Source organism: Falco cherrug, chromosome 2, assembly GCF_023634085.1.
Source record: "Falco cherrug isolate bFalChe1 chromosome 2, bFalChe1.pri, whole genome shotgun sequence".
Classification (NCBI taxonomy): Eukaryota; Metazoa; Chordata; class Aves; order Falconiformes; family Falconidae; genus Falco; species Falco cherrug.
This window is the reverse complement of record NC_073698.1, coordinates 77,191,420-77,217,378: the sequence shown is the minus strand read 5'-3', so window position 1 is coordinate 77,217,378 and position 25,959 is coordinate 77,191,420. Positions and strand designations below refer to the sequence as shown.

Genomic DNA, 25,959 nt, shown 5'->3' with positions numbered 1-25,959 from the left:
ATGTCAAAATTTTGTGTCTTCCTTTCCACTTCTCCAAACCTTTATACCCCCCAAAAATTAAGAGTGGAAGGAGAAAGTGGGCTGGAACTAATTTAATGGCCGAGCAACCTCACAGTAGAGAAACAGCCGGAGCCTAATAGGGGTCTTTGTCTGCATTTCCACCCTGGCTGGTAACGTGCCAGTCAAAAGTCAAGCAAGAGAAACAGGTGGAAACTATTAGACCTGTCATAAAGTTTGAAAAATTGATTCTGGAGGTTAAGTGAATAGATTGAACTTGACAGTGTTATCCTAAAGATTCTAAGGGAAAATTCTGTAGTTTAATTTGGGATCCCTTGATTGTTCATTAGCTCTCCAGATGGCAGGTCTTGGTGGTTTTATTAACATACACACTGTATTATCACTGGCATACATTCATGTGTCCCAAGGTAACACACGAAGTGTGAATTCACCTGTAGGTATCTAAAATTAAATGGCATTAGTCTAATTGCAAAATAAAGATTTGTTTAAATGTCATATAGTTTTACATTATCAATATTGCTTTTATTATTTCATGTTAAAGCCTTATTTGAATAATTTGAGGCTCTTTTTAAAAGCATTTCCATTTTTATTTCTTAAACTAAATTTTAAAATCCCTACCAAAGATTAGACACTCCCTTGTTTTTTCTCTAAAAGGAAATTCTTTCTGTAAGTTTCATTTCAGAAACCTTGTCTTCAAAGATACTTACCCTAATGCCACCTGAACAAGTTAACCTTGCCAGAAGCAGTTCCATTTTCTCTGTCTCCTGTCCTCAGAGCATGCCTGGGATTGCATGATTTAAGATGAAACCATTATTTTTGAGGATGCATTTGGTATAGTGATAGAAGTGTTACATTGTAGAGACATACTAGACTCACACACTGTAATTGGCTGGAATGGTTTCTCAAGCATCTCATTAAAAATAAATTAATTACTGATACATTTTAGTTTTATTCTTTACTGGCATCTTATATCCTGTTTTAATGTTTTAGTTGTCAGAAGATTTGATTTATACATGATTAAGCCAGCATGTGATGTATTCTACATGAAATGCCATCATGGATCCCTTTTCCCCAATATTTAAGAAGCACAAAGTGCCATTGTTAGGAAGAGTTTGACACAAAAATAGTGAATTTTAGTGGGAATGAAATGTAGGATGAAGTTCCTTTCGTAATTGCCGAATAGGATATTTAAATAAAATGTCAGCTTAGAATAAACAATTTTCAAACAGTTAAAAGCTTTGAAAAAGAAAATCCTTTACATCATTGGTGCTCTTAGTTTTCTTTATGCTTTTCTAGATTGAAGTTGTTGAATTTTTTAAAATTGTACTACAGGTGTGATTTTGGAAAGTGAGCATTAGAACTCATTTTATGTTAAAACTCTTGGTTTATTTGTATTCAGTTACATGTGCTGCTAAGTTACTGAAAAGTAAGAGTAGCATATAGTTGAAGGACATTGGAATGGCGCTTCAGAGGCACAAGCAAACAAGCTGAGGTTGACAAACTATTCTGTACTTAGTGATTTTTTTGGTTTTTTCCCAAATCCTTGTGATGTTTTACTCTATGTAGGCACAGTGGCCTTGTGTTTAGTCATTCCGTGCACCTCAGTAATCTCCCTTCTGCTCAGTTTAAGCCATATCTTTTTTAAAACCAAATTAAAATCAGGTAAGTTGTGGGAAGTGGATTGAAGTGTCATTTGAAGATAGAAACTCGGCATTAACGTACACTTTGCCAAATATGTCATGCAGTCACAGTGCTTGTTTTCATTCCATCATCAGGCATACCTGTTTAAAGACTCCCCTCTCAGATACATGCCTCAGAATTCCACTAGGACTGTAACTACAAGCCAGACTTATTCTTCTTAAAACTGTTGGCTCAACTTCATCAACCATTTTCTTAAAAGCTATGAAAATTGTTTACTACTTTTGATATTATTCTAGCTAGCTGTGTCTCGTAAGCTAGGCTTAGGTGGGTGGAGGAGGTCATTCTGCTGTAATAGTCAAAACCAACTGCAATCTGTGTCACTGACCTTGTGGTTTCCTCTCTTGAAGATGTATGGGTTGTTGGAGTACAAAGTCTTCAAAGCATAATCTTTGTCTTTTAGCATGCTAAGACTATCCTAGTACATTAGAAGTCTGCTATAAATAAATGTTTTATCACCAACATTAACAGTTTGTAAAAATTAACCCCTTACACCCTTCTTCCTCAAGTATGTGTGTTGGAGAGCGGGAAAATACCATGGTAGGCAGGAAGCATTGGTGTTGAATATTTTAAAAATGTGTGCTGATAAATCAGTCCGTTGCAACGTAAGTGGTATATGCATTTTATACCTAATCTTTCCTACAGATACATAACTAAAAATATTTTATCGGTTTGGATAATGAGTACTTCTTTGTGCAGGGAACTCTCACAATAGTTCTTATTACTTTTAGAAGCTTAGATCCCTTGGTTTTGTTTGTTTGTTAAACTGTAGTGTCGAATGGGAATGCTATGCTTGAATGTCTAACCTAAAAATGAAGTTAGATACTAGTGGCAGTAGACCTGCTCTTTAAGGAATTTTATGCTTTTAATCTGTATCTCTCCCATATAACATAGCATTGATATAATATGATCTTCCTTTGTTCTTTACGTCATTGGGGTTGCTAACATTTTAACTTCCATTTTTTTCTATTTATAGGGTTGAAAAGCTTTTTATTCTCAAAAAAAAAAAGTTAGTGCATTAGTAATAGCTGTTTCCGTGCTTGTTTTCCTTAAGGGCTTTCTTACATTGAATATTTTGTGCCTTCCTTTGGTGATATAGTTTAGCTCAAATAACAGAATATGTTTGTTTCCCTTAAATCAAATCAAATTAATTTCAACAGTAATTTTTGCTAATTTAGTTTTAAATGTATAGTATTTCATACATTATTCTTCTGTTCACTTATTGGTAGTGTTTTGCATCATCCAGTGTTAGAGAAAGCTGTCCTTCAGCCTGATAACAAAAGATCATGCAGGAATTTTTGTAATACAGCCAAGAGTCTGTTCCCTTCCTCGCCTGTAGAAAGGGAGGAATTCGGAAGTTTTTGGCACTGATTTGGTTCTGTGCCATTCCCAGACTCTTCTGTGCAGTACCATTTTTCATTACATGCTTGCTGAAAGATTTCTGTATTAGGATTTGTCATCTTTGCGTCAATTTTCCGTGCCTTTCTTTCCACCTGTTGTGAACAGTTCTTGAGGGCGCTAAACAATTAGGTCCCTATTTTCCTGTCACGCACCTTGTGTGTCTGATTTTTCATGGAATTGAAGGAAAAATATGTTCTTCTTTTTTTTTTTTTTTTTGTTATGTAAAATTAGTAGGTTTTCTTCCTGTTAATGAAGTGGGCCCCCCGCTTGCACGGTTTCTGTCAGTTCAGGGGGAGGTTTGGCATTCCCAAAGGGGATTGAGTCATAAAAAAAAGATACCCGTTTTGCAGAGCAATTAACCCACGTTGAACTCTTATAGTATATTGTATTACCCTGCTGCTGGAAGTTCCTGAACAATTCGTAGTCATATGAATACACATGTAGCCTTGGAGCACTCATCATTCATTAAATATGAGAGGAAACCCTGTAAGACTGCACAGTAAAAATGAGAGTTAAAGAATGGAAATGGAAGGGTTTCAATAACATTTTACTGTTTTATTTTACACGGTGCTGTTTTCATGCAAGCATTTTAAAACAGACTTCGTATTAAGATGAAAAAATTGCATGCCGAAGTTACAAATCACATTTTTTGAAGAAGATGATTAACTTGAAAAACTATATAATATGTGGAATAGAATACAGTATAACAATATATAATATATAGTTATATATTGATAATATTAATTACAACATATTACATGTGTTATTGCTATTCATTTGCTCTTCATTTCATTCATCTGTGACTGTCAATTATGCCTTTGAATTTTAACTTTTATTTCATAAAAAGATATGTGGCTGAAGTTTAAACTACCCAGAAACACTTACGGATTCATCTTTCCGCCTCACTAAGAAAAATTTTCATGCTTTTTCAATCATAATTTTGTAGCATATTGTTAAGTGTAATAGGGCCAGTTCCATAGTGTCAGTGAGATCGTGTTATCAGGTAGGGCTATCCTTCTGTTCATCAAATAGCTTTCTGTGCACTGGGAAACCTGCCACCTTATTGCCACCAGTCTGAGCTCAGAGCAGAATACAGCCTCTAATGAAGTCATGTGCTTATAGTAATAAGTTAAAAAAATCAAAGACACGCCTAAGTCAGTGTAGGACATGACCCGCTGACTTAAAATGGGGAGGGCAAGGCATAGCAAAACTAGGTATGTTGATAATGTGGTCAGATGAAACAACCTCTCCACCTCCCTAATTAACCTCATTGAGTAGCTCGGGGCTTGGACAAGTCATGGATCTACATTTCTCCCCCATACCTTTTTATTGTCATTCTTATAATCATCAGACTAGTAAAAGAATAAATTGAAGATGTTGTGTTCAAATAAAGTAAGAGTAGCAGGTAGATATCTAAGTGACTTGATAATGTGGTTAACCAGTTGCCCACATTATGTGTGGCTGAGGAAGCCCCTGTTTAGGAACTAGTAAAGAATCCACTTGGGTGGGCACTGTGCATGTTTCTTACACTTAATCTATGAAGGAGTTGTGCTGGAGATACTCAGTATAAGCAAGTTCCAAACAGACTCCCTATTTTTTCAGAAAATGGGAATTCTGGAGAAGTGGAGCCCAATATGTGTTGCTTTGGCAACTCCTCTGGCCATTGCACTTGCTTTAAGTGATGTGTAGGGCCTACCTCAGCCTTGGAATTACATCTGCAGAGTAATTTTTATCTGATCGTTTTAAGAAGCTGGTAGGAAGAATCACTGCTGTCAGCCATGGAGACAAATATGCGGTGTGCTAGCTTTTGACTTTGTTTTTATTTGAAACGACAACAAAGATCTGAATGCTTAACTACAACTAAGTGCAGTCACACAAAGTCTGAATTATTCTCTGGAGGTGCCAGTGTCTCCCTACACAGGGAGAAGAGCTTAATTAGATTTCTTAGAAACTTGAAGTTGGGTCATGGCTTTCAGTTTCCATTTTGCACTTCTCCATCTTTCTGCCCTAAGAGAAAAAGAAAAAGAGGTTGGATTTACAACACTATGGGAGTAAGGTAGGAGCTTAGAAACTTATGATATGGCTCTTTAGGGAAGTTTAGACAGCACCTGTTCAAGTGTTGTTAAGAATAAATACACTGATTTTTGTTTGTTCTTATGCTGCAGTCAGAAGATAGTGATTTAATTTCAGAATAATTCCCTGATTGTTTCCAGAGCCAAAAACTTTCAAAGCTTGTGTAATTTCTAACTTAAGCAGTAAACTAAGAAAATCCCACAGAATCTGAATTCTTTACCTAAATCCCACTGGCCTAATTTATTTTCACTTATACTCCTAGTTAAAATATTTTAAGAATCTGTTTGTATTCAAACGAAGGCTTGCATTTATCACACCTCATATCATTTAGCCTAAAATGTCATGGCCTGTAGAATGGTGTGTAAAAAAAGTGAGGTTCCCCCACTGCAGTTTTGTGATCCCCAGGATTACTATAAAATGCTGTACCTCATGTTGCTTTCAAAAGAATTTACTGGCATTGTTCTTGTTGCTTGACTGTTAAATGTGGATGAACTTCCAAATGTTTTTTTGTAAACTTGAACTGACACTATTTTTACTGATGATATTATCTTACATAAAAAAACCAAAAGCATTTTAAAGGATTCTTTGCAAACACAAAGCTTTTATGGCATATTACATTAAGCAGTTGCAGAATACAACTATAAACTGTCCTATAGACATTTTTTGTTTGATCTGTGTTTGAACGGATCATCGGTCTGTCCGTTCACAGAGGAAGATGAGGAGGCATACTGAAGAGAAAAGAGGAGGAGAAAAAAACAGTAGGGAGATGGAGGCTGAGACACAGGAAAGAGGAGATAAAAATACGGCATTCAAAGGAAACAAATCTTACCTGTATTTACGGAATATATTTCTTTATCAAGTATGCTGTGCTTAAGGTAAAATAAGTGGGATGTAAGAAGATCACAGTATTAACTGGGGAAAAAATCTACATGTTGTCAGAATGCTTAGCAAACCAATTACTGATCAAAAGCCCGATACTTCCTTGCACAAATGGCAAATTATCTCCTGAAAGATAATTGACATAGTGTTTGGGCTTGATTTCTTATGAAGTCATAAAGGCTGGTAATAGCTCCTCTTAAGCATGTGGTGATTCCATTTCTGACTTTTTTTGTTTGAAAATTGGGGGCTATGCAGAAAGGTGGGCACTTTATTTTGTTGAGGATAAATAACAATTACAATCATAACCGAATCTGCAAATTACAATGTCATGCTTTGCTTATTTTTAGTCATCCTTTTAATCTTTCGTAGCAGCATCATAATTTTTGAATATCTAATCAGAATCCCACAAATTGCTTATATTTTATGCTTTTAAAAATGTGACTTACAACATATTACATTATACTTTTTGGATATCGTGTAATAAATTAAATTGCATGTTACATGACAGAGAAAAGCTTCAGAATTCATTCCACCTGACTGTAATGCTTTCCATCCATTAATTTACTATCTTTATTCAAGTCCTTGGATAGGCAGTTAAAATTTCAAAATGGAATTTCATTCACCCATTTCTAAGCCCCTAAAACTTACTGGTAGTATTAGATAGGCTGTGTGCTTAGTTAAAGAGAACAATGTATTTTTATACTGCTGCATCATCTTTCAGCTAAAATATTTCACCCATATAATCAGTTGTTTTGTTTAAACATAAGACTGTTTTCTCATGAAGGAGAAACTAATTTGGTCTTGCAAACTAGTTGCTACAGAACCAGCTTCCTTTCAAGGATGTATATTGCACAATATGACTTGCATTGAAACAGATTTATGAACACTGAAGGAATAACATACGGATAATACTTTAGTAGCTAAAAATAATATTTCAGTCTTCACTGGAGTAAACCAGGACTTGGTGCCCTCAGAAGAAACAGTTGTTTGATATACTGGTATAAATGCAGGTGTCAGGGATGTCAAACAGGCTTACAATCCATGTTAGAACTCTTTATTTCTGGCATTGGATATAATTCTGATGAAGTATTGATCCTGTACCAAAAAACATTTTCTTTCTTTGTTGAGTATAGACCCTCATCCCAGCCCTAGGAGAAAGAAATTTTTCTCCATGTATTTTCTTAAGGTTTTTTAAACGTTTTCCTCTAATAAGCTTTGTTTGTGCTACTGGGTTCTGAAGCAGAAGTTTTGTCAAGATAATACATTTATGAAGCAATACAGAAGAATGTATATGATCTCAATAAGCCATCTGTCAGGCTTCCATGAAAGAAGAAATCAATTTAAAATACTGTCCACAGATGCAGAAAAAAAGAATGTTATTTTACAGTTTTTAAGTTTCAAGACTGGAAATTAGATAAAAGAGTTCTTACTCAAGTCTTGATTTATTAGCAGAAGATAATGTATATACTTTATATGGAGTATAGTACCAGATGTGAGATGTAAGAGAAATTGCTGGTGGCCACCTGCTTTAATGCATGTTTAAACTCTTGTGAGGTAGTTGGTGTCATGTATAATCCAGAGAATTATTTTAAGTTAGTCAACCATGTCAGGTTAGCAAGGATCGATGCTAGTGGAATGCTTAATATTTTCCATCACAATTTACCCATTGGTTTGAAAATAGAAAAGTGAAATAATCACCTTTTGCCAGGGTTTTTGAAAAGCAGCTGTGAGTGGCTTGGATGTTTCTTATGTTAGCCAGGCACCACAGGATTTTTCATGGGAAGGTGTTGGGAAGTCAGTAAAGCACTGTGACTCTAGCTTATATTTGCTTGTCATTTTGTTTCTATCTTAGCATCAGCATTCTGCTACTGTTCAGTTGTATTTACGTGGGTTTCTTTGTAGCTAAGTGCAGATTTGTTCTTCTGGGGCATGTTTTCTCCATCAGAATACTGACAATGTGATGTCAGAAAAAATAGAAGATACCCTTGTGTGCTGTAGTACCAGCATGCTATAAAGCTTCAGGTAGGAAAGAATCCTTATGTCAAGAGGCTTCTTGCTTTTAAGAAGTAATGACAATTGAAGATTCTGGTGTAGCTGGTTGAAATGCCTGCTGTACGGAAACATTCAGCCTAGAGAACTACATTCAGGCAGAGGGTATCACCTTTGCAATGGATTTGACTGACTGTGCTAATCTTGTCCCTAGGAACTGAAGTGTGTTTGATTAACTCAGATTTCCACAGAGCCGTGTGCTCTAGCCATCGAGCTAGAAATTGATTATGGAATATATTGTCATAGGCATTTCACTGCATGCCATGTTCCTGAGGGATTTTTTAACCCTTCTGACAGAGCAAAATGAGGATTTATTTTGCTTAACAGACAAACATGGCCTTCACAGCACTATAAAATGGTATTATAAAATGTTCTTAATTTGATCTAGTAATTTTTCTAAGCAGTTATAATTTTAGGTATACAAAACATATTAAAATCTTCTAGGCAAATTTATTGTATTTCTTAATCTCTGTCATAGACAAGGATTGCAAATTAATGCTTTTGGGAACAATAAAAAGAAGCTTTCTGTTTATATTATGTTTATTTCTATTCCCAGTAATTTCCTCACGCATTTCCAGTATTTTGCTGTTATCAGTAATTTTTATTTTCTTATTTTTTAGTTTTTCAATTTCACATTTGAGATGGATAAGATATAACTTACTGTTTACTACAATTTAATTAATTAATACCAGTTCAAAACCAACTAGAAATTGCAGAACTTCTGTCTTTCTTTTTTTTTTAAAATGTAATTTCATGTTTAAATGATTCTGAAAGTTGCTGACTGATAAAAAAAATATAATAAATAGGAGAAATCAATCTGAATTCAGTTAGGAGCTCAGATTTTGACCTGGTATACATAGGAGGAAAAAATTGTTTAGGTAAACTGTATTGAATTTAGCTTTCCTTGTAATTTGTTGTCTTAAAACTCTTAATTGGTCCACTTTAAATCCTGCAGTTCTGAAAACGGTTTGGAATGAGTAAGTTGTAATGATCAAATACTTCAAAAAGAATTAGTAATATTCTAAACCTCTCCTTCCCTATATCTGTGTCAGCTGACTTGGAATGTGTAAATTACATGTATTTCTGATGTGTATTGTCAGGAATTTGCATGCCGTCTTCTTCATGTTCTCTGTTATTTTTCATCTGCTTCTTCTTCCGAAAACCAGTTAAAACATTTGTTACACTTGGAGATTGTTTTCAGACTTCTGAGTGTTTTCACAGCATAACTAAATAGCAGTATCAGGTATGAAATTTAGCACAATTCCACCTTCTCTTTAACTAACAACATAAATAGTTCAAAAAAGGTGAAACTAAAAGGAAAGAATGAACTCATAAAATTGAACTGTTTTCAGCTATGGGTTGCAGAAATAACAAAATCTTTTTTCCTAGTGTTTTTTGCAGAAACAGGAGTAGACAAGAGATAGACATAAATGTCTTTTGGGGACATCTGCTAGAATAGGTGTAACACACTGTATACTTAATGCCAATTGATACTATTCTGCAAGACTCACCAGAAAATTAAACCCATAATTCTGTGGAAACCAGCTACTAAGGGGAACAGAGAAATCATTTGCTCTGAAGATTTTAGATACAAGACAGATTTGTGGCAGAGCGGTGGAAGGAAAAGGGAATAATAAGTAAACTTGGAGTAGACCTGAAGATTTCTTTTTTATTGAAGTCCATGTCAATCAATAAGCAGGTCCTGTTACATTTTGGCTACAACATAATTCAGTCTAGGAGAATGTCTGCTGGTCATCATTAGCTCCTTGATGAAGGTATGTTACTGTTCCAGACTCTTCTGGTTTTTATTTCAACATGGCATGGACATAGAAAGTATGGTAGGTGGTTTTGAAAGTGCAGATAATTGGAACATTAGGATTCTACGTGATAATCTGTTTTTCATCTAATATACTATTTGGACATTTCAGCATTCAGTGGTCATCAGAACAGATAATATTTAGTCATTGACAAATTATATTTCAATAGTAACTGGGGAATAACTGAACAGAAACTGTAGCCCTTTACCTGCGAAGAAGGAACAAATATTCTCCAGTTGGGTGAAGCTGTAATACAGGGTGTTCATGACAACAGAATTATATTGGTTTAGAGGGAAAATGGTAATTTGCTATGAGGCATTAGCTTTAATAAACTGCTGTGCCAACAGGAGAGGTTAAGAAGGGTGAAAATGTTGTATTTTGATGTTTTGCCAAGTTAAGCAGTGAAATATTGTGAACATGAACCAAATGAAATGGAACACTTTCTACTTGGATTTGAAACCAAAAATCTTGGTGAGTGAGTGATAATTCCTAAGTGGTAGAATGTAACAGTAGGTAAGCAGATAAGTACCCTTCCTTCCCTGCTTCCTCTCCCACTGTGGAAAAATGGCTGAACAAAAATCTGAAGTGTTGAGGTGTTTGTTTTAACACTGGGAAACACTTACTACTTCAAATATTTGCCTGCTTGTGTATCGTATCTGTTATACCAGATGTGCCACATACAAATTAGACATGGCTCATAAAGTGTGATAACCCTAGATTTTTCAAGATTTTGTATGTAAATTTTCCTTCCATTTAACTGTTCTCCTAACTCATGTCAGGGAGGCTTTCTAGAGATGGAGCTTTTTTAATTAAAATCCTCAGCAGAATTCTGTCTGAACTTTAAACACACACTTCATTCACTTCCTTTAAAAAAATCTTTAGATTGTGTTAAAACAAGAAGTGTAGAAATGGAGATTGCATTTAGTGGATCCGGAGCTAGGTTCTCTTAATGGCTTGGCTAGGTCTGCAGCTGCATTTATCTAGTACCTAGCAAAACCTTTTTGGAAATAGGGAAGTTTGTTTTTTACAGTGATGGTAACTATAGAAGGAAAGCTTAAGGTAAATTCAGATTACCAAGTACTAGATCAGAGATGAATAAAATGTAAAAAAATAACACCAAGAGTCAAACTGTGCTATAATTTCTTTTTCACTTTTTCTTGTACTGTAAAGGTAATTCAGTTGAACGTTTTATGGACATGTTTTACTCTGTATCTAATGGATGCTGGCATATGAGACTTCACATACTAATTTGGTTGAAGAGAACGCTGGGGTTTTTTACAACAGTGCTCTAGGCACCCTACTCTGGGCTTCACAGGAGAGATGCCAGCCAGCTTTGCAAGCTGGCCTGCTGGGACTGCTTGCCCATTCTAGCTGCTGTGGAGCCAGCTGGCAGTCACATCTGGTACAATGCTAGGTGACACAAATGAACTGCTCTTCAGTAAACTACGGTGCTTTTTCCCCATTAAACGCTGAATTCAAAAAAATCATATTGTGTGTGTCTTTAACAAGCTTCAACCACATAATTACTAAAAGAGCTAAATTTTGAAGGCTACATATTCAGAACTGTAATTTTTTTTAAAAAGTCTCAAACTTAATTGTTTTGTTTTCAATCAGTCATGTACTTCAGTATTTCTAAAGGTCTCTTTTTATTGTGTGATATTAATATCATCAGGGGAACAAGCTGTAAGGCAGAAGTATTTGCCTAGTCTGTGTTTTCAGTTTTATGTGTTCTAGTAAATCTGAGGTGCTTCGTTCTGGTTTTCAGGTTTCAAAATACATTAGCCATCTCTCCATCTTATGCAGTGGCTCATACCCACCTCGTTACAAGAAAGGTAGGAATATGATCCCTAGATGTGGTTTTTCCTAAGTAGGTGATTATTGGTGTGTATGCCATTTGTGCGTAGATTTCTGCACTGGACCATATTACATAGTGTATTAGGTCTTCCTAGCATTAGTTACATTTACATGTAGGTTTTTTCTGTGTGAACACATTCTGGAGGGTGGTTTTGAAACACTGATATTCATGTTTCTAGGATATGTGTGGTGTCTGCATTATTTGCCAATATTCTGAGTTGGATTTTGTTTCAGAAAATGTGAGCTAGTTTTGCGTCCACTGATTTTACCTACTTTGTTTTAAAGCACCAGCTGTATGGCAGATGCTCACATTAAGGTTTTGTGTTTCAAGCCAAATCAAGAAATTCTCAGAATACCTGATTTATTTCTACTACAGATTTTTCTTCTTCAGATTCAGCCCATCCATAATCATGAGTGTATAACTGTTTCAGTCTTTTGTCAAAACCTATTGACTAGAACCTGTTTCCCTCCTGAAATTTCTCCTCTTCTCTGTACTGCTTCTCTTCTGCCAGACCATAATCGGTGAGTATGATCTACAGTGGAAAAGAAGTTCAATTCTGCTTGTTCACCTCTATCAACTGAAAATTTTGTCACAAGAAATTATGATATGTTCATGGTTTTTTTTGCTCTTCACTATATCCATGTCCTTAGTCTTTTGACCGTTCAGGAGTCTACGGTCTTACGCAGCTTGTATAAGTAAATAGCACAAGTGATCTGATCCTCTAACAACAGAGGCCCTTATCCTGTCCCCAAGGACAGGAGCAGCTTCTTTTTTTTGGGTGACAGTGATCAATCTTGCATTTTTTTGTTTGTTTCTGAAATTAGAAACCCCTTGCCTTGCCCCCTTTTCTTTTTCCCCATCTAACTGCATATCACAATTTTAAGCCTTCTTTTTAAGGTGGTACAACAGTTCTGCATGGAAATGGACTCATAAATTAAAGCCAGAAATAGTACTGGCCATAAAGTAGTTGGTATAACATTTTCTCTGCAGTGTTCCTGCTGCTGCTTCAAGACTGACTTGCTTGTCAAATCACATAACTTTTTGTTGAGGCTGTGTGTGGCTTTAAGGATACTTGCAAAGTAGAAATTGGTACAGGAGTGGGGCTTAAATTTACATGTCATAGTTGTGCCATTTTCCAACTTCATTTTTTTCTTTAAATCTACAACTGTTTTTAGCAGGCTCTACATGTAGAAGTCGAGGCTACAGGCTCGAACTGAAAGTATGTATAATTTGACCTTCCCTAATGTGGGAATTTAACAGTCCTGCTTGGGTTTTCTTCAGTAATTTCTTCTTTCCCTTCCATGCGCTTTATGATTTTGCTTCCAGAACAAAAAGCACTAGCTCTCTAAATATATTTATTTTCATTTTGTAGATATTACCTTTTTAACAAATACACCTGGTAGAAGAGTTTTGGTTTAGAATCTACTCACAATCACTTGAGTATATGAAATATATTTGCAGTTGTGAACTTTAATAGCATAAGCACATGAAGACTTCTGAAAGGAGTTAAGTATCTACTTCTAGTCTTTTGTACAACAGAATTTAATCTTAGGAAGTGATTTGTGATGTTTTAAGGCATCCCTTTCCTATGTTTATATGAATAAGTTGATAAAAAAATTTTACTCTGTTTTCCTTCTGCTTGGGATTTGAGCAGGATTAGTTCTGTTTTGTAAACTAGCTAGAATGCTTTTCAAGGGTCTTCCCCAGCCCTTTTTTAACATGTGACTATTATGCTGTGTGTTTTCAGGGACAAATTACAACTTTCCAGTACAGTTGGATTATAACATATTTTAAGAAAAATAAGAAGTAAGTTGCTCCTCATCCTTTAGTTCTTATAACTCCATGCATCTTTGGTTCATGAGGTTCGTGATAGGCTAAAATTGAAAAATTTTTGTGGGAGCTCTTTCTTGTTGTGTTGACAGAACATAACTCAGAGGACTGCTAAAATAACATGTTATTTCAGCACTTAAGAGGATTTGAATTGTTAGGTTTCATTTTCAAAATGAGCTTAAAAATAACTAAAATGAAATTTGCTTTTCAGATTCTAAGTGATATCAGACAAGTTGCCTTCTTTATGGGAGATTTTATAGCTGTATGTCTGTTACAGGATGTTGAAGTTGCAAAATAAGCCCAAGTATAAATGTTTTGGGCGAAAAAAAGTAATTTCTTGCATAGTATCTTATCACAGAGATGAAAAGGTAGAAAACCAAAGGTACATCCTTTTACATTTGAGTGTAATGGTTGGCAAGCATATTTCTATATTGTGTTTATGTTGTTATGCTGCAAGTGTTGAATAGGAATGCCATAAGTAACAGATGTGGTCCCTATGGAAACCAAAAGTTTATGTGAATGTGAAGGGAAGAGGTCTGCAGAGCATGGTGAAAAATACATTGTATGAGTTTTCCTTAATAGAATGCAGTATGATAAATACTTTCTAGACCCACAGTGCTGTGGATTGTACAAAATAGCACTGAGAGGATGTAAAACAGGTGATTTTTGATTTTTAATGTAGGAGATTTCTGATTAGTTGCACTTAAGTGACAACAAAAGGATAACAGTACTGTTGATATAAATGAAATATTTGTGTCAGGCACAACAGAAGCATGAGCAAGAAGAAAGCCTTGGAAGCTCAGCTAGGAATACAAATTGTACCCTTTGACCCACGCCCCACCTAATTGAAGTGGGTTTTCTGGTAACAGGTTCTAATTCAATTCCACAGTGGTGTCACAGAAAACTGCCACTGCTCACTGCTGGAGTGATTTCTGCAGTCCTTCTGCATGGTTTTGCAAGCAATAAATGAAGCTTTCTCAAAGTATCTTATATGTGTCTTTGGTCATTCCAAGTATCATTCTAAATGTTCTAGTTCTAGCTTCATCAGCTTTAAAATTCTGTTCGTAAATTATCCCGAAAATCCCTCATGCACCAAGTCAAGTGGGACAACACCTTGAACTTACTACTGAAGGAAAAGGTAACAGGTCCAGGGAACACTCTGGGCATTGTGAAATGCTGCCTGAAATTTTTATATCTTGTTGCAATATCCCCTGAAATGTGCTCAAATAGCAGTGATGCCTAGAGTTAGGAATATAGTCAGCGGCTACTGTACTTCTGGCAAGTGTAGCTTCCAGCTCCACTTGGATACATATCTACACATACAAAACTGCTATATAAAATAGATGTCTCTGGAGGCCCAAGTTTCAGAGACTGTAGTTTGTAATCTGGTAAGGGTTGCCATTCATTATGTTTGTATTACAGCTTCTGCCAAGTACTTCTGACAGAATTATGGAAGTATGAAGTGCTTAAACAGAGACCTTGGGAAAGAATTCCTCAGAGGAAACAATATTTCCTTACTGTGGTTAGGTGACTGGATGACTGTAGCCCACTATTTCATTTGCACTGCGTCGGGTAAGTGCTGGATCATGTGGGTGGTTCATTGGTTTGTTTTGCTAGGGATGCAATATTTCCTTTTTGGGCACAGCTACTCCTGATAGATAATTTAAAGGTTGATGTGTGATAGCTGTTGCTCATTTACTGTGACATGAACGCTACATGTCCTTTTTGGGAATGAATGTCACAGATGAGGGCCACCATTTTGAAGTTCTGCCCAGTGAAAAATAGCAGATTGCCAAAGAAACCACCTGTCTAGTTCTCTGGCAAAATGTGGCTAACTGAACAGAAAAGTCTTTTAACTGTCAGATGCAACCAGCATGCCTTTTTTGTGGGTACATAAATAGAGTTGACATTGATGAAGTTATGTATGAGAAGAGCTAATTCTGAGAAATTCAGCTGCCCTAAGGTAGTAGCAGATCAGCCATTTCAAGAGCCATAATGAACAGCTAGCTGCAGTCCCAATTCAGACTGGTGTAAATGGTTAAAACTCTGTTTTCATGATCTTAAGAGTGTTTCTCAGGAGAAGGTTGTCTTCTGTTTGGAAGATGTTGTGTCCACTTGCTGATTCTTTCCCGATGGAGACTTGTGGGCTGTAATTTCAATTTGGTTGTTTGAACAGCTAGTCCTTGCATGAGCTTCTCAAAGTGTCTGTATTCCTGGCTGGGAGTCCAGCTGATAAGCAACAGAAACTCACCTGCCTGATTTTAGTCAGCCTCAGCAAGAGTGAAATTTTCAGCTGATGAGAACTCAGTCATCCTGTTACCAGATGAGTCTGTTTGGGAAGCTTGAACTAGAACTTGAACAGACATCTAACTGAGGTGAGAGTGAAGGACTGTGTGCTCTGTAGGGGCCAGGGAAATGAGGGACTGTATGTGTTGCGTATGTGAGGGAAAGCCTGATTATTTTTCCCTTTTCTCTGGCATTCACAAATGTGTGTTACTGTTCAAGCACCACAGTTCTAGCTGTCATTTGCATCTCATGTTTGTGAGTTGGTGCAAAGGATTGTGTATGACAATAGAAATTTGCCTTATTTGCTTTAATCCCAGATAACTCGTAGTTGTGAAATTTTATTCAAGAAGCTGCCACTCTTGCAACTATGTAATAAGCAGAGTACCGGAGCTATCAAGATGTTTTCTTTTACTGGGATTAGATCCTTGCTATTTTAAAATGATAACAGTATTATGATGGTAAAAGTCAATAGCATTTTCATTAAATGTCTCAATAAGCTGCATGAAACTTGGTAGCTGTGTAGGTGACAGTAGCAGATAACTTGGCAATTTTAAAATTCAGTCACTTTATTTCAAAAATTCGAAACAGGGCAAATCTGTATTACTCCTTTATGGTGGACCCTCTATTTTAAAATCTGTTGATTTAGTTCATATTAAATGTGTGTTGGTGCAAATGATGCTCTGCTGACATTAGAGAAGGTGGCGAGGAAAGAACTAGAGATTTCAAACCCACGTATAACGACAAGAGAAGAGGGGATAAAGAGATTCTTGCTGTCTTTCCTAGTCAAAATACCAACATGAGGGAGTGCTTTATCTGCCGTAAGGTAAGTGTACAGTGAAGGCAGTCTGGATGTGAAGCTTGTGTAGATTCTCTGAACTAGTTTCAAACCAGCACATACAACACTATTGTACTTCTTACTATTTACACATACTTGAGATCACTAGTGAAAGCAAGTTTGGGAATCGCACATGAATCTCAATTGCTGCTTTTAGCTTTCTGTGCACATAAAGTCTTGGAGTACTGACTGCATCAGCCGTAAGGACGTGACTTGATTCTAGGAAATTCACATGCTGCAAAAGAAGTCTAAAAGCTTTACCTAGCAGTGATACTTACTGACAGCCTGATCAGTTATGCCAAGGATATCTTTCCTAATTATAAACAGATGCCTTCCTTTCTGTCTTGTCTTTAAGCATAGTTTTCCTAAGTAGAACCTAACAGTGTATTAATTTTAACATTAAATGTTCAAGTTGGCCTTTCTAATAACTGTGGGGATGAACCTGTGCGCTTCTGCAAAAACTTATTTCTACTTGGAGATTGAGAGGAGAAGAAATCCCACAGATTTCACTGGGTTTAGATTCTGTTTTAACTTTGTAAATCACACTTAGGTATGTAGTTCCAAACCTGCAACAGATAATAGTGAAATAGCAAAATCCAAAATATGGAAGACTTTAACTTTAGAAAGTAGTTGTGTGTATGCAGTAGTGTATATACTACACTTGTTAAAACAAGAGGTTACAAAAATATTTGAGTGTTCAAAGATCAGTTGCAGTCTTTTTTAAAACTAAATGTTATTGTCCAAATTTGTGTGTAATATCTTATTTCAGGAGTGATATTAAATATATAAACAGCAGAAATGTGGATTTGTCACATAAGTAGTCATGGTTCTCTCTTGTTTCTTCCTTGGTAAATCCAGCCTTGCCAGGAGACGAGGCCAGATTATTTTTGTGCTATAGAAATCGTTCCAAAACAAACCCTCTCTGTAGTTACATTATCCTTCAATGTAAGGAACATGTTTGGCTTACATATTGCTGACATCTGCCAAATGTTTCTTTACTAAGTGTTTAGTGTAATTTGCAGTGAGCTGGTGAATACTTAATGGTCTTTGAAGAACTTCATCTTTTATGTCCTCCTCAGCTAAAGCAAATCCTTTCATCATCAGTGTTACCTTTATGCTGGTTTTTTTGCTGGTTAGATCCTTGCTTTTCCCACACCCAGTTTCTTTGGGATTTCTGGGATTTGATTTGGAAGTATATGTTTGGCATTTTTTAATTAAGTGGTTCTGAGTAATATCCATTGAATACAAGTGGTATAATGAAGGGGCACATTTTTCGTTTAACTTCTAGTATTAGGATCTTAGAGGATTTTAGCTTCTTTGGCATCATGTTTTAAGTTGCATAGGTGAAGTTCGATCAGTATTGAAATGAGGAATTTAAAAACTGGTGGAAATGGTAATGATAGCTCTTTTCCTAAGTCTTTTTTTATAGGTGCCCCTAGTTGTGTTCTTATTAGGAAATGTTATTCCTTCCCCTCTCTTCTCTCTCCCCCCTCACTTCCCCAGGCAAGAAAAATATCCTGATCACTACAAGTAAAGGCAGGTTAGCTTTTTTTTTTTTTCAAATGGTCTGAATTCTGAAGGGAAGGTTGGAGATGGTGTAATTCATGTCACTAGGCTTTTCCCTTTCTGGTATGAAATGTACCTGAAGTCCCTTGAATTGCCACAGTGGGGTTGTGAATTTTTAGAAACAAAGGATAATGTTAATTCTATTACTTACTCAGTATCAAGTATATAATTAATGACATTCAGCTCACATAAGTTTAACTTGAAGGTAAAAAACAGAGGAATCAAAAAGCTTAGTTTACAGATTATCAGTGGTGATCTCCAGACTCCTCAGCCCTACAAAATTAAGCTACTCACTTCCTTACAAGAAATAAAGAAATCCACAGTCCATTTAGACTCTTCTAAATGCTAGCTGAAGGGAAAATGGCTTGGCAAAAATTTTGTAAGACATTCAAAATATCCTTTCTAGTAAGTCACAGAGAAGATGGATAGGGTGATAAGTTTTTAAAGCAGGCAATATTGGGCCAAGCTGTGTAAAGACAAGTCTTTATTGATGGGAATGTTTTCTGATAGGTCTAATGTTTGCTTTCAGATTTAGCTGTTGTTTAGACAAGAAGGGCTCATATTACTTTTTCAGATCTATATGAGCACAGCTTCAAGGTTGCAGATATAAAGAACTTTTACAAATTTTACACTTTCATCTATATTATACTTACTTTATTTTTAATTATTTCAACTGTGTACTACTACTGATAGTTGAAGGTGCTGTTTAGTGTTTGGTGGGGTTTGGTGTAAAATGTTCAGCAAAGTACTTAAAGTAGAATCTTCTTCATGTGTGGTGCAAGCCATGAAATTCAGAAGCTTTCAAATGCAATTTTACTGTAGAATCATTAATTTTCCTTTAGTGAATTATGACAGGTAGTAATAGAATTGTAATTTTAAATTGCTTATAAAATGTTACAAAATAATTAAGTTTGGGTTTTAATAGATCAGCACTTGCCATCAAATTTATGAACAATATTATAAGGATACAGACTGTGATTTTAATAGTGACTGACCTCTACATTACAGCATTTTTCCTCCTTTCCACAAATGTCTTCTCTATGTTAAAATCTTTGAGGTTTGTTTATTACAAAGAGTTTTTCCCTTGTATAATGCACATAGTTCCAGGTGGAAAACAGGTTCTTGGGAATGTAACTGAGTTGGTTCAGGAAGCCTTTCAGCTGCAGGTTGCTACTCACAACTGGTCCCTTTTCACAGAAATCCGACTATTATAGGTCTAGTTTAGTGCAGTCATGTGGTTAGTTCAAGCTGTAACTCCAGGTAGCAAGTTCACTGGATGTCTTCTCCAAGAACCAATCTTGGAAACTCCTGTGCAAGTTAGTGTTCCTGAATTTTGGAGTGCTAATTAACAACTGCAATGGAAACATTGTAGCTCCAGGGGATTGCATCTTGAGCAGTTCATCCAAAACCACTGTTACTGGCTTGTTTTAGTTCAAGGAAGACTGATGAAGAGTATTTCCAATCAATGGCATGTTTTAGACCTACTGAACGTCAGTGTCCTTGTTCTGACACTTAAGCAGGCTACTGACTCCAGTTAAGGATAATTTGCATATTGGAACCTTGCATTGTAATCAAAACTCATTTGTCTCTGGTCCAACAAATGAATATTTCCTAACAAGATTCATAATTGGTGTTTAAAAGTAAAATCAATCATTTCTGTATAATTGCCCAATTTATAACCTTTCCTTTACCTTGTGTTTCACCTCATAGAACCATGGCAGTGTGCTGTAGGTAGAGAGGAAAAAGAGGAAGGAAAATGGGTTATTTGGTGAAGCATAGGGCATGCAATTGTTGTTTGTTGTTGTATGAAATCACAATCAAAATTGACACAAGTTGCTATTAAACTCTATTTCCTCTGTTAAAAAAAGTCAGTATTAGCTAAAAAGAAACCTGCAGCAGTAGATTTGCACATAGACCTTAATGAGCCCAATTGACCTTCTGTGCTGTATTTACAATTGCCTTAAAATTGTAAGCAGATGTTTGAAAAACTTTTGTTAATAGGTCCCTAACATCTGTTTCACCAATGATATTGCCCACCAAAGCAGTTGTAATTAGTAGAGCACCTAGTGCATGCATCTTTTTCTTATTGGTGCAGATGATCGTATTTCTCCCTCAGGTATTAAAGTAAAATCTTATTGGCACTTTTGTTTTAATAAATTCTACAACATTTCTTTTGTAAAGAGTAAAGTTTTTCCACCAAATGCAGCGTAATGTAATAGTTTTTCCCTGTGAAGTCTTTAAAAATGCATTACAGTACCGATACATCCACTAACACTAGACAAAATGCAGTGGAAGGTGAAAAAACAGAATATGAAATACTGTGTGCAGCTGAAACTTTAGATAGCATTTGTCCATTTGTGCTGCTCTTATGCATGATAGAATGTGTGTTTCAACTGGAAAAAAAGGAAAAATGAAAGGAAGAAAATCTTTAACTCTGCTGCAAAAAAAGCCAGTGTCATTTGCCCATTAAAGTTCTTTTATATGACATAGTTTCCATTTATGTGAGAACACAAAAACCTGTCTGCTTGTTCAGTTTATGTAGCACTCCTTTCAAAGAAATTGTTATGACAGTCTGCAAGGGTAAAGGTTCAGCTTTAACCTTGTGTTGGTTGCCAGCCTTCATAGCTCTCATGGCTTCATTTTTTTTAAATAAACTACAATTTGAAAGTTACTCTTTAACTCCTACTTTATAAAATGTAATATGGAAAATGCAACTGGGGGAGAGCTGTGCACAGCTGCCAATAAAGTTTCCACTCCAGTTGTTTCCATGTGGACCTCATTGGAGATAAGTCACTGACAGAGGAATAGCTCCTTTTACAAAGAGAAGAATCTTTTTGGAAGTGTTCTGCTAGCTCCCAAAGCAGCTGCTAGCCTGTACAAAGTACAGGAGCTTTCTACAGCATCCCCCATGTCTTTTCAAGCCTGTGAAGTGAAGACTGCGTTATGCATCAGTTGGAGTTTGTCTGAATAGCCTGGATTTTAGCTACATCAGTTGGATAGTGCCATAGATACAGGCTGTAAAAGCATTGTAAACTCTCCCTTCCTGAGAGTAAGGGCGGGAGGAATTTGGGGAAAGGGGATTCTTATGAAGTGTCACATCCCCTGATGGTGCTACAGTTGAACTGTGGAATATAACTTGAGGTGAAGGATTACGTTATTACAGAAATGTGTCCAAGCATCTTTTGCAAGCTTACCTCTATGTTAAATCAATGCTTAGATCAATGATATCAAGCTTACCAAGGCACTAGTCTTATTCATATGGAAGCTATATTACTAAGAAGTATTATTGTGACCATGATTTTCTACGGTTATAAGGGGAAGCAAGGTTAGGAGAGCAGAGCTTTTTAGACAGATACAGTTAGTGAAAGATTTGGGCTCACAGTCCCACAATACATGGTGGTTTCTGCCAGACGTAGAAGGAGTCAGGGGTCTGTTGCCTTTTCCAACCAAGGAAATATCCAGGGCTGCCATTAGTGATAGTCCTTTATATTTCAGTTTGTGTTATGGGTTTCTGCATTGAAAAAAAATAATTAAAGAAACTTTATACATCTTTCCTTTCCTGTATTTTTTGATTGTGTAACAAATTAGGAAGAGAGTACAAGAATGTATTATTGTTTTCTGCTAGTAGCACCAATCTCAAGAACATTCCAGTGTGTTGATCACAAAAGCTCATTTTCCACAAGAAAGTTTTCTAAGTTCAGTTTCTGTAATGACTGTGCAGATGTACTATTACTTTTTTTTAAAAGAACTTGAATAATCTCTCAAGTCCTGTTTTCCTTCCAAGGACAAAATGTAAACCAGCTTATTTCCTATTCTTTATGTGGACCTGAAATCATGCGGATAGTAATGAAACAGGTTTTCTCTCAAGATGCCAAAAAGAAACATATTTGACTTATCGCAAGAGAGACATTTGTTCATTGTTTATATAGGCAAATGTAGAAGTAGAGAACATAGTTAAAAAAACAGCTGATGCACAGGGACACTTTTGCAAACCACTTCCTTTTTTTTAATGTGGTGAAGATGCTTTCATTGATGCTTAGAGTTATGAAATGAAGGAGTTGCATATTAACTACTGCAAGTAATTTCCAATGTCTCTCCTTCCTTATTAAAATATCTTTTCAAAATAAGCAGTAAAGTTAGTACTCTGTAGGTAAATGATATATGCAGTTCAGCTTTTAAAACATTTTTTTCGTTGTTTCTTTAGAAAAAGCCTTACTTTTTTACTTGCTTGGTTTTGCCAGCCTTCTGTTTTGAAGTAGGCTAATCTAAATTTAATTAAAATTGTCAAGTAAAAACATTCTTATACCTAGAATAAGACTGGAAAGATTTATATTGTGAAAACCCCAAAGATTTTTTGCCAAGTTTGAATTCAGTGTGGTGTTTACATAGTGCTTCTAAGCTTTTAGATGTAGTCTTTAAAGGGGAAAGATGTATGGCTGTGCCCAGGGGGTGTAGGAGGCTGAATCCTCAGTAAATGCAGACTTATTCATAGGAATCATTGGGAAGCTGTTTTGCAGTTGACATTTTGCATTCATTTGAGTGCTTTTGGCACCTGTGACTTTGTAATGGAACTAATTCTAAATGTCGTTTTGTAATAAACAGCACACAGAAATATTCTTTAGAATTCCACTAAGATTTATCAAATATTTCCTTGTTTAGTTTGCATGAATACTATCAATAAATGGAAGTGTGTGCTGTGCTAATATCAAAGGAATACATTCTTTGAGTAATTCCTCTTTTCTTTTTTAATGTAATATAGTATCTGTGAGTATTGAACTCATTTGATAGACACTATCAATAAGTGATCACACTCCATATGTATACCAGGTTGTAATTCAAAAATTGCACGTATTTTTTTTTATGTGAACAAATACATAAAATCCTGTAGATATCCTTTGGATCAAATTCTTATCCATTCAACTTCTCCTCCATTAAAGATGTATGAGAATCAGATTTTTTTGTATTTAAGCTTTATTTTTTAGATTATAGATAAGTCATCTGAAATGATTTATGCTCTCAGAAATCTCACTGTATAGCCTGGAGAAACAGTGAGAACATGTTCTGTGACCATCATGTATGTCACTGAAGATTTCACCGTGGCCATTTTTTTTTCCCCCACCTCTAGTTTCTGTGGACACTGAAGATGCATGTAACACATTTCTTATTTTAAGGAAAAAATATTGGATGGAGGTTTGAGAGTACTAAAATTATTTAGTGTGTAAAAAGTATAGAACTGTTTTCAATGTTCAAAAATCGAGGTTTTGCCAGAAAAATCACAAAAACAGGAACCTGCCAAATCTGAAACAGTGTAGGACATCTGATACCTTTTTCATAATTTTTTTTAGACAAGACTGTGTATAAGTTTCCTTTACAGTAGTGGTGTTATTTACAATGTATATTTCCAGTACCAAGTCTCAATAGTCAGCTCCCTGTAGGAGTGGGTAGGAAGTAAAAGAGTGGATGCCACTGGGGAGCTGGGCATTTCAACCATGTTGCCCTTCCCTTATGTGTCAAATTTTCATCTAATGAACAACAGAGACTTATATTCACATACAGGTATTGTGCAGCCACCACAACCATGTTTTATAATTTTATAATTTAATCACTTGTCCTGTCTATTTATCTTAAAGTAATGGTAGTGTTCAGCCTATAATTAACAAGTGCTAAATCCATTCCAACTGTAGCTTTTGAGTGTGCATTGTACTGTGCTAACTATTCTGCACTTTCTGAGGTGAGCTGCTTCAGTGATGCAGATATTATTAAACCACTTCATCTTGGGATAATGCCCGTTTCCCATTTCTCCCTTTATGTTTTGCAACCTTTCCTCTTTGTCATTTCAGCACTTGCTTAGGTAATGTGTGATGTTGCTGCAGTTCCTGGGAAGGTCTGATAGTCATGGTTCAGTTCTTTCCTTGTGCTTCTCAAAAGCAAAATGTTACCCACATAACCAATCTGGAACTATACTGGTATAATTCTTGACTCCACTTAGGAATTTTGACGATAAGGAACAGCCAAAAAAACCCAACAACCCAAACCCAAAAACCAAACAAAAAACCAGAATAAGGTTAGGACAGCTTTAAAGTTATTCCTGTTCTTTCTTGTCTGATAGTGTTATTCTGAGGTATTGAAGTTTAAAAAATATTGCAAGGCTGCTTATAAAGTCAGAGGTGTTGGTAACACTGTAGTACATCCTGATGTAAGCATCAATGTACCAATGCATTTACATTTACAACAGGCTGCATAAGGAAAAACAGATAAGCTACATGGAGAAAACGTGTATTTATTCTTCACAAACATTAAAAAAGCTTTTTGAGATTAAGGTGGGCTCAAGTCCCATTGCAGTCAACTTTCCTTTATAGATTTACAAATACATCAAATCAGGTGGCATAAACTAATAACTTGAACTTTCTTTTCCTCCAAAGTCAAACATACAAGGTGAGATACTATTTTCAAAAGTATCAAAAAGGGGGATGGTGAAGTATATCAATAAGCAGTGTATTTGTATTGTGGCTAAAGATAGCTTTTTGTTTTTTAGGAGATATTCCCTATAGAGGGAATAACCAGCAAATTTGTGTGTACAGAGTGGAAAGTCTGACTGAATGTATAGAATTTCATGGTTTCATGTGGGCTGTATGGAAAACAGTAGCATTCATTATATAGTTTGACAAAATGTTCATGATTGCAGTTGACTTGCAAATTTCTCTAAAATTACACTTCTGTGAGAAAACAGCTCTTTCAATGTGTAAAAATTACCATTCGTTTCTTTAGTTTTGACCTCTGTTGATCTCACTAATTCTTAGTTATTCTCATGTGTTCTAATTTTGCTGGGAGGAAAAATGGGACTTTAAAGTATTTCATATTCTGTCAGAGATTTGGGAAGATTGTTTCAGAAAGTTCTAGCAGCACCCATTAGCCTAAGGTAAGATTCAGTTCCAGTTTCTGTTACAAATCTTTGAGAAAACTAAAACTCATTTACTTGAATTCCATTTCAAATTGAATGTGCCAACTGTGAGGCTTTTTTATATGTCTTTAAAAATTATCCGAAATTTTGGTTAATTGTTTAAAAAATTGCATCTAAGCAAATTCAGTAAATGCACTGCTCTATTATGGGTAGTTGTTATAATAATATAGCAGTTCTACAAATCATAATGTGAAAATTATATTCTCTAAGGGACTAAAGCAAGATACAGTTGTTTCCACATTTTTAATGACACCTGAACTTTTTAACATTTAACCTCTTGTAGATGACAGGTTATTTGGGGAAATACTGTGAACTGTGGTGCATACAGCTAAAAACTCTGAACTAGTCAGAAGAATTCTGTATAAAATCTTGTTTGCCTCCACTTGCTCATATTGTGAGCAAGCAGAGTCTTGATTTGAAATAGCCGTGCCCTGGGAAGGCAGGGACTGCATCTGTGTTACCTGTTCAGGTCAGCAATGAACTTCTGAAAGAAATGCAATTATCCTCTCTTACTGCACTTTGGTTAACGTTCCAGTGTTCTCACAGTGTGAACTGGATTCCTCTCAGGTGAAATGTAACCAGAAGTTGTGCACCAGAAGCGCACCTGGTACATTTCAACCAGTCATTGGCATGCAGTCCCTGGAAGCAGGCTGGAGTTACTGCAGAATCCAACCCCCAACTCTTTACAGTG

General features: G+C 35.8%; 1 protein-coding gene across 4 annotated transcripts in view; it reads left to right on the top strand.

Annotated features, from left to right (window-relative positions):
* Window positions 1-25,959, top strand: part of HLCS (holocarboxylase synthetase) — a 127,262-nt gene that overhangs the window by 47,630 nt on the left and 53,673 nt on the right. Inside the window, exons 7-8 of one of the 4 annotated variants that reach the window (XM_055703386.1) lie at window positions 11,701-11,767; window positions 12,166-13,341. The exons of the other annotated variants lie outside the window; for them this stretch is intronic. Coding sequence (XP_055559361.1) covers window positions 11,701-11,767; window positions 12,166-12,315 — 217 coding nt within the window. The 3' untranslated portion in view covers window positions 12,316-13,341. Of the gene's footprint in view, window positions 1-11,700; window positions 11,768-12,165; window positions 13,342-25,959 lie in introns of those variants that run through there. 4 annotated transcript variants of the gene reach the window in all.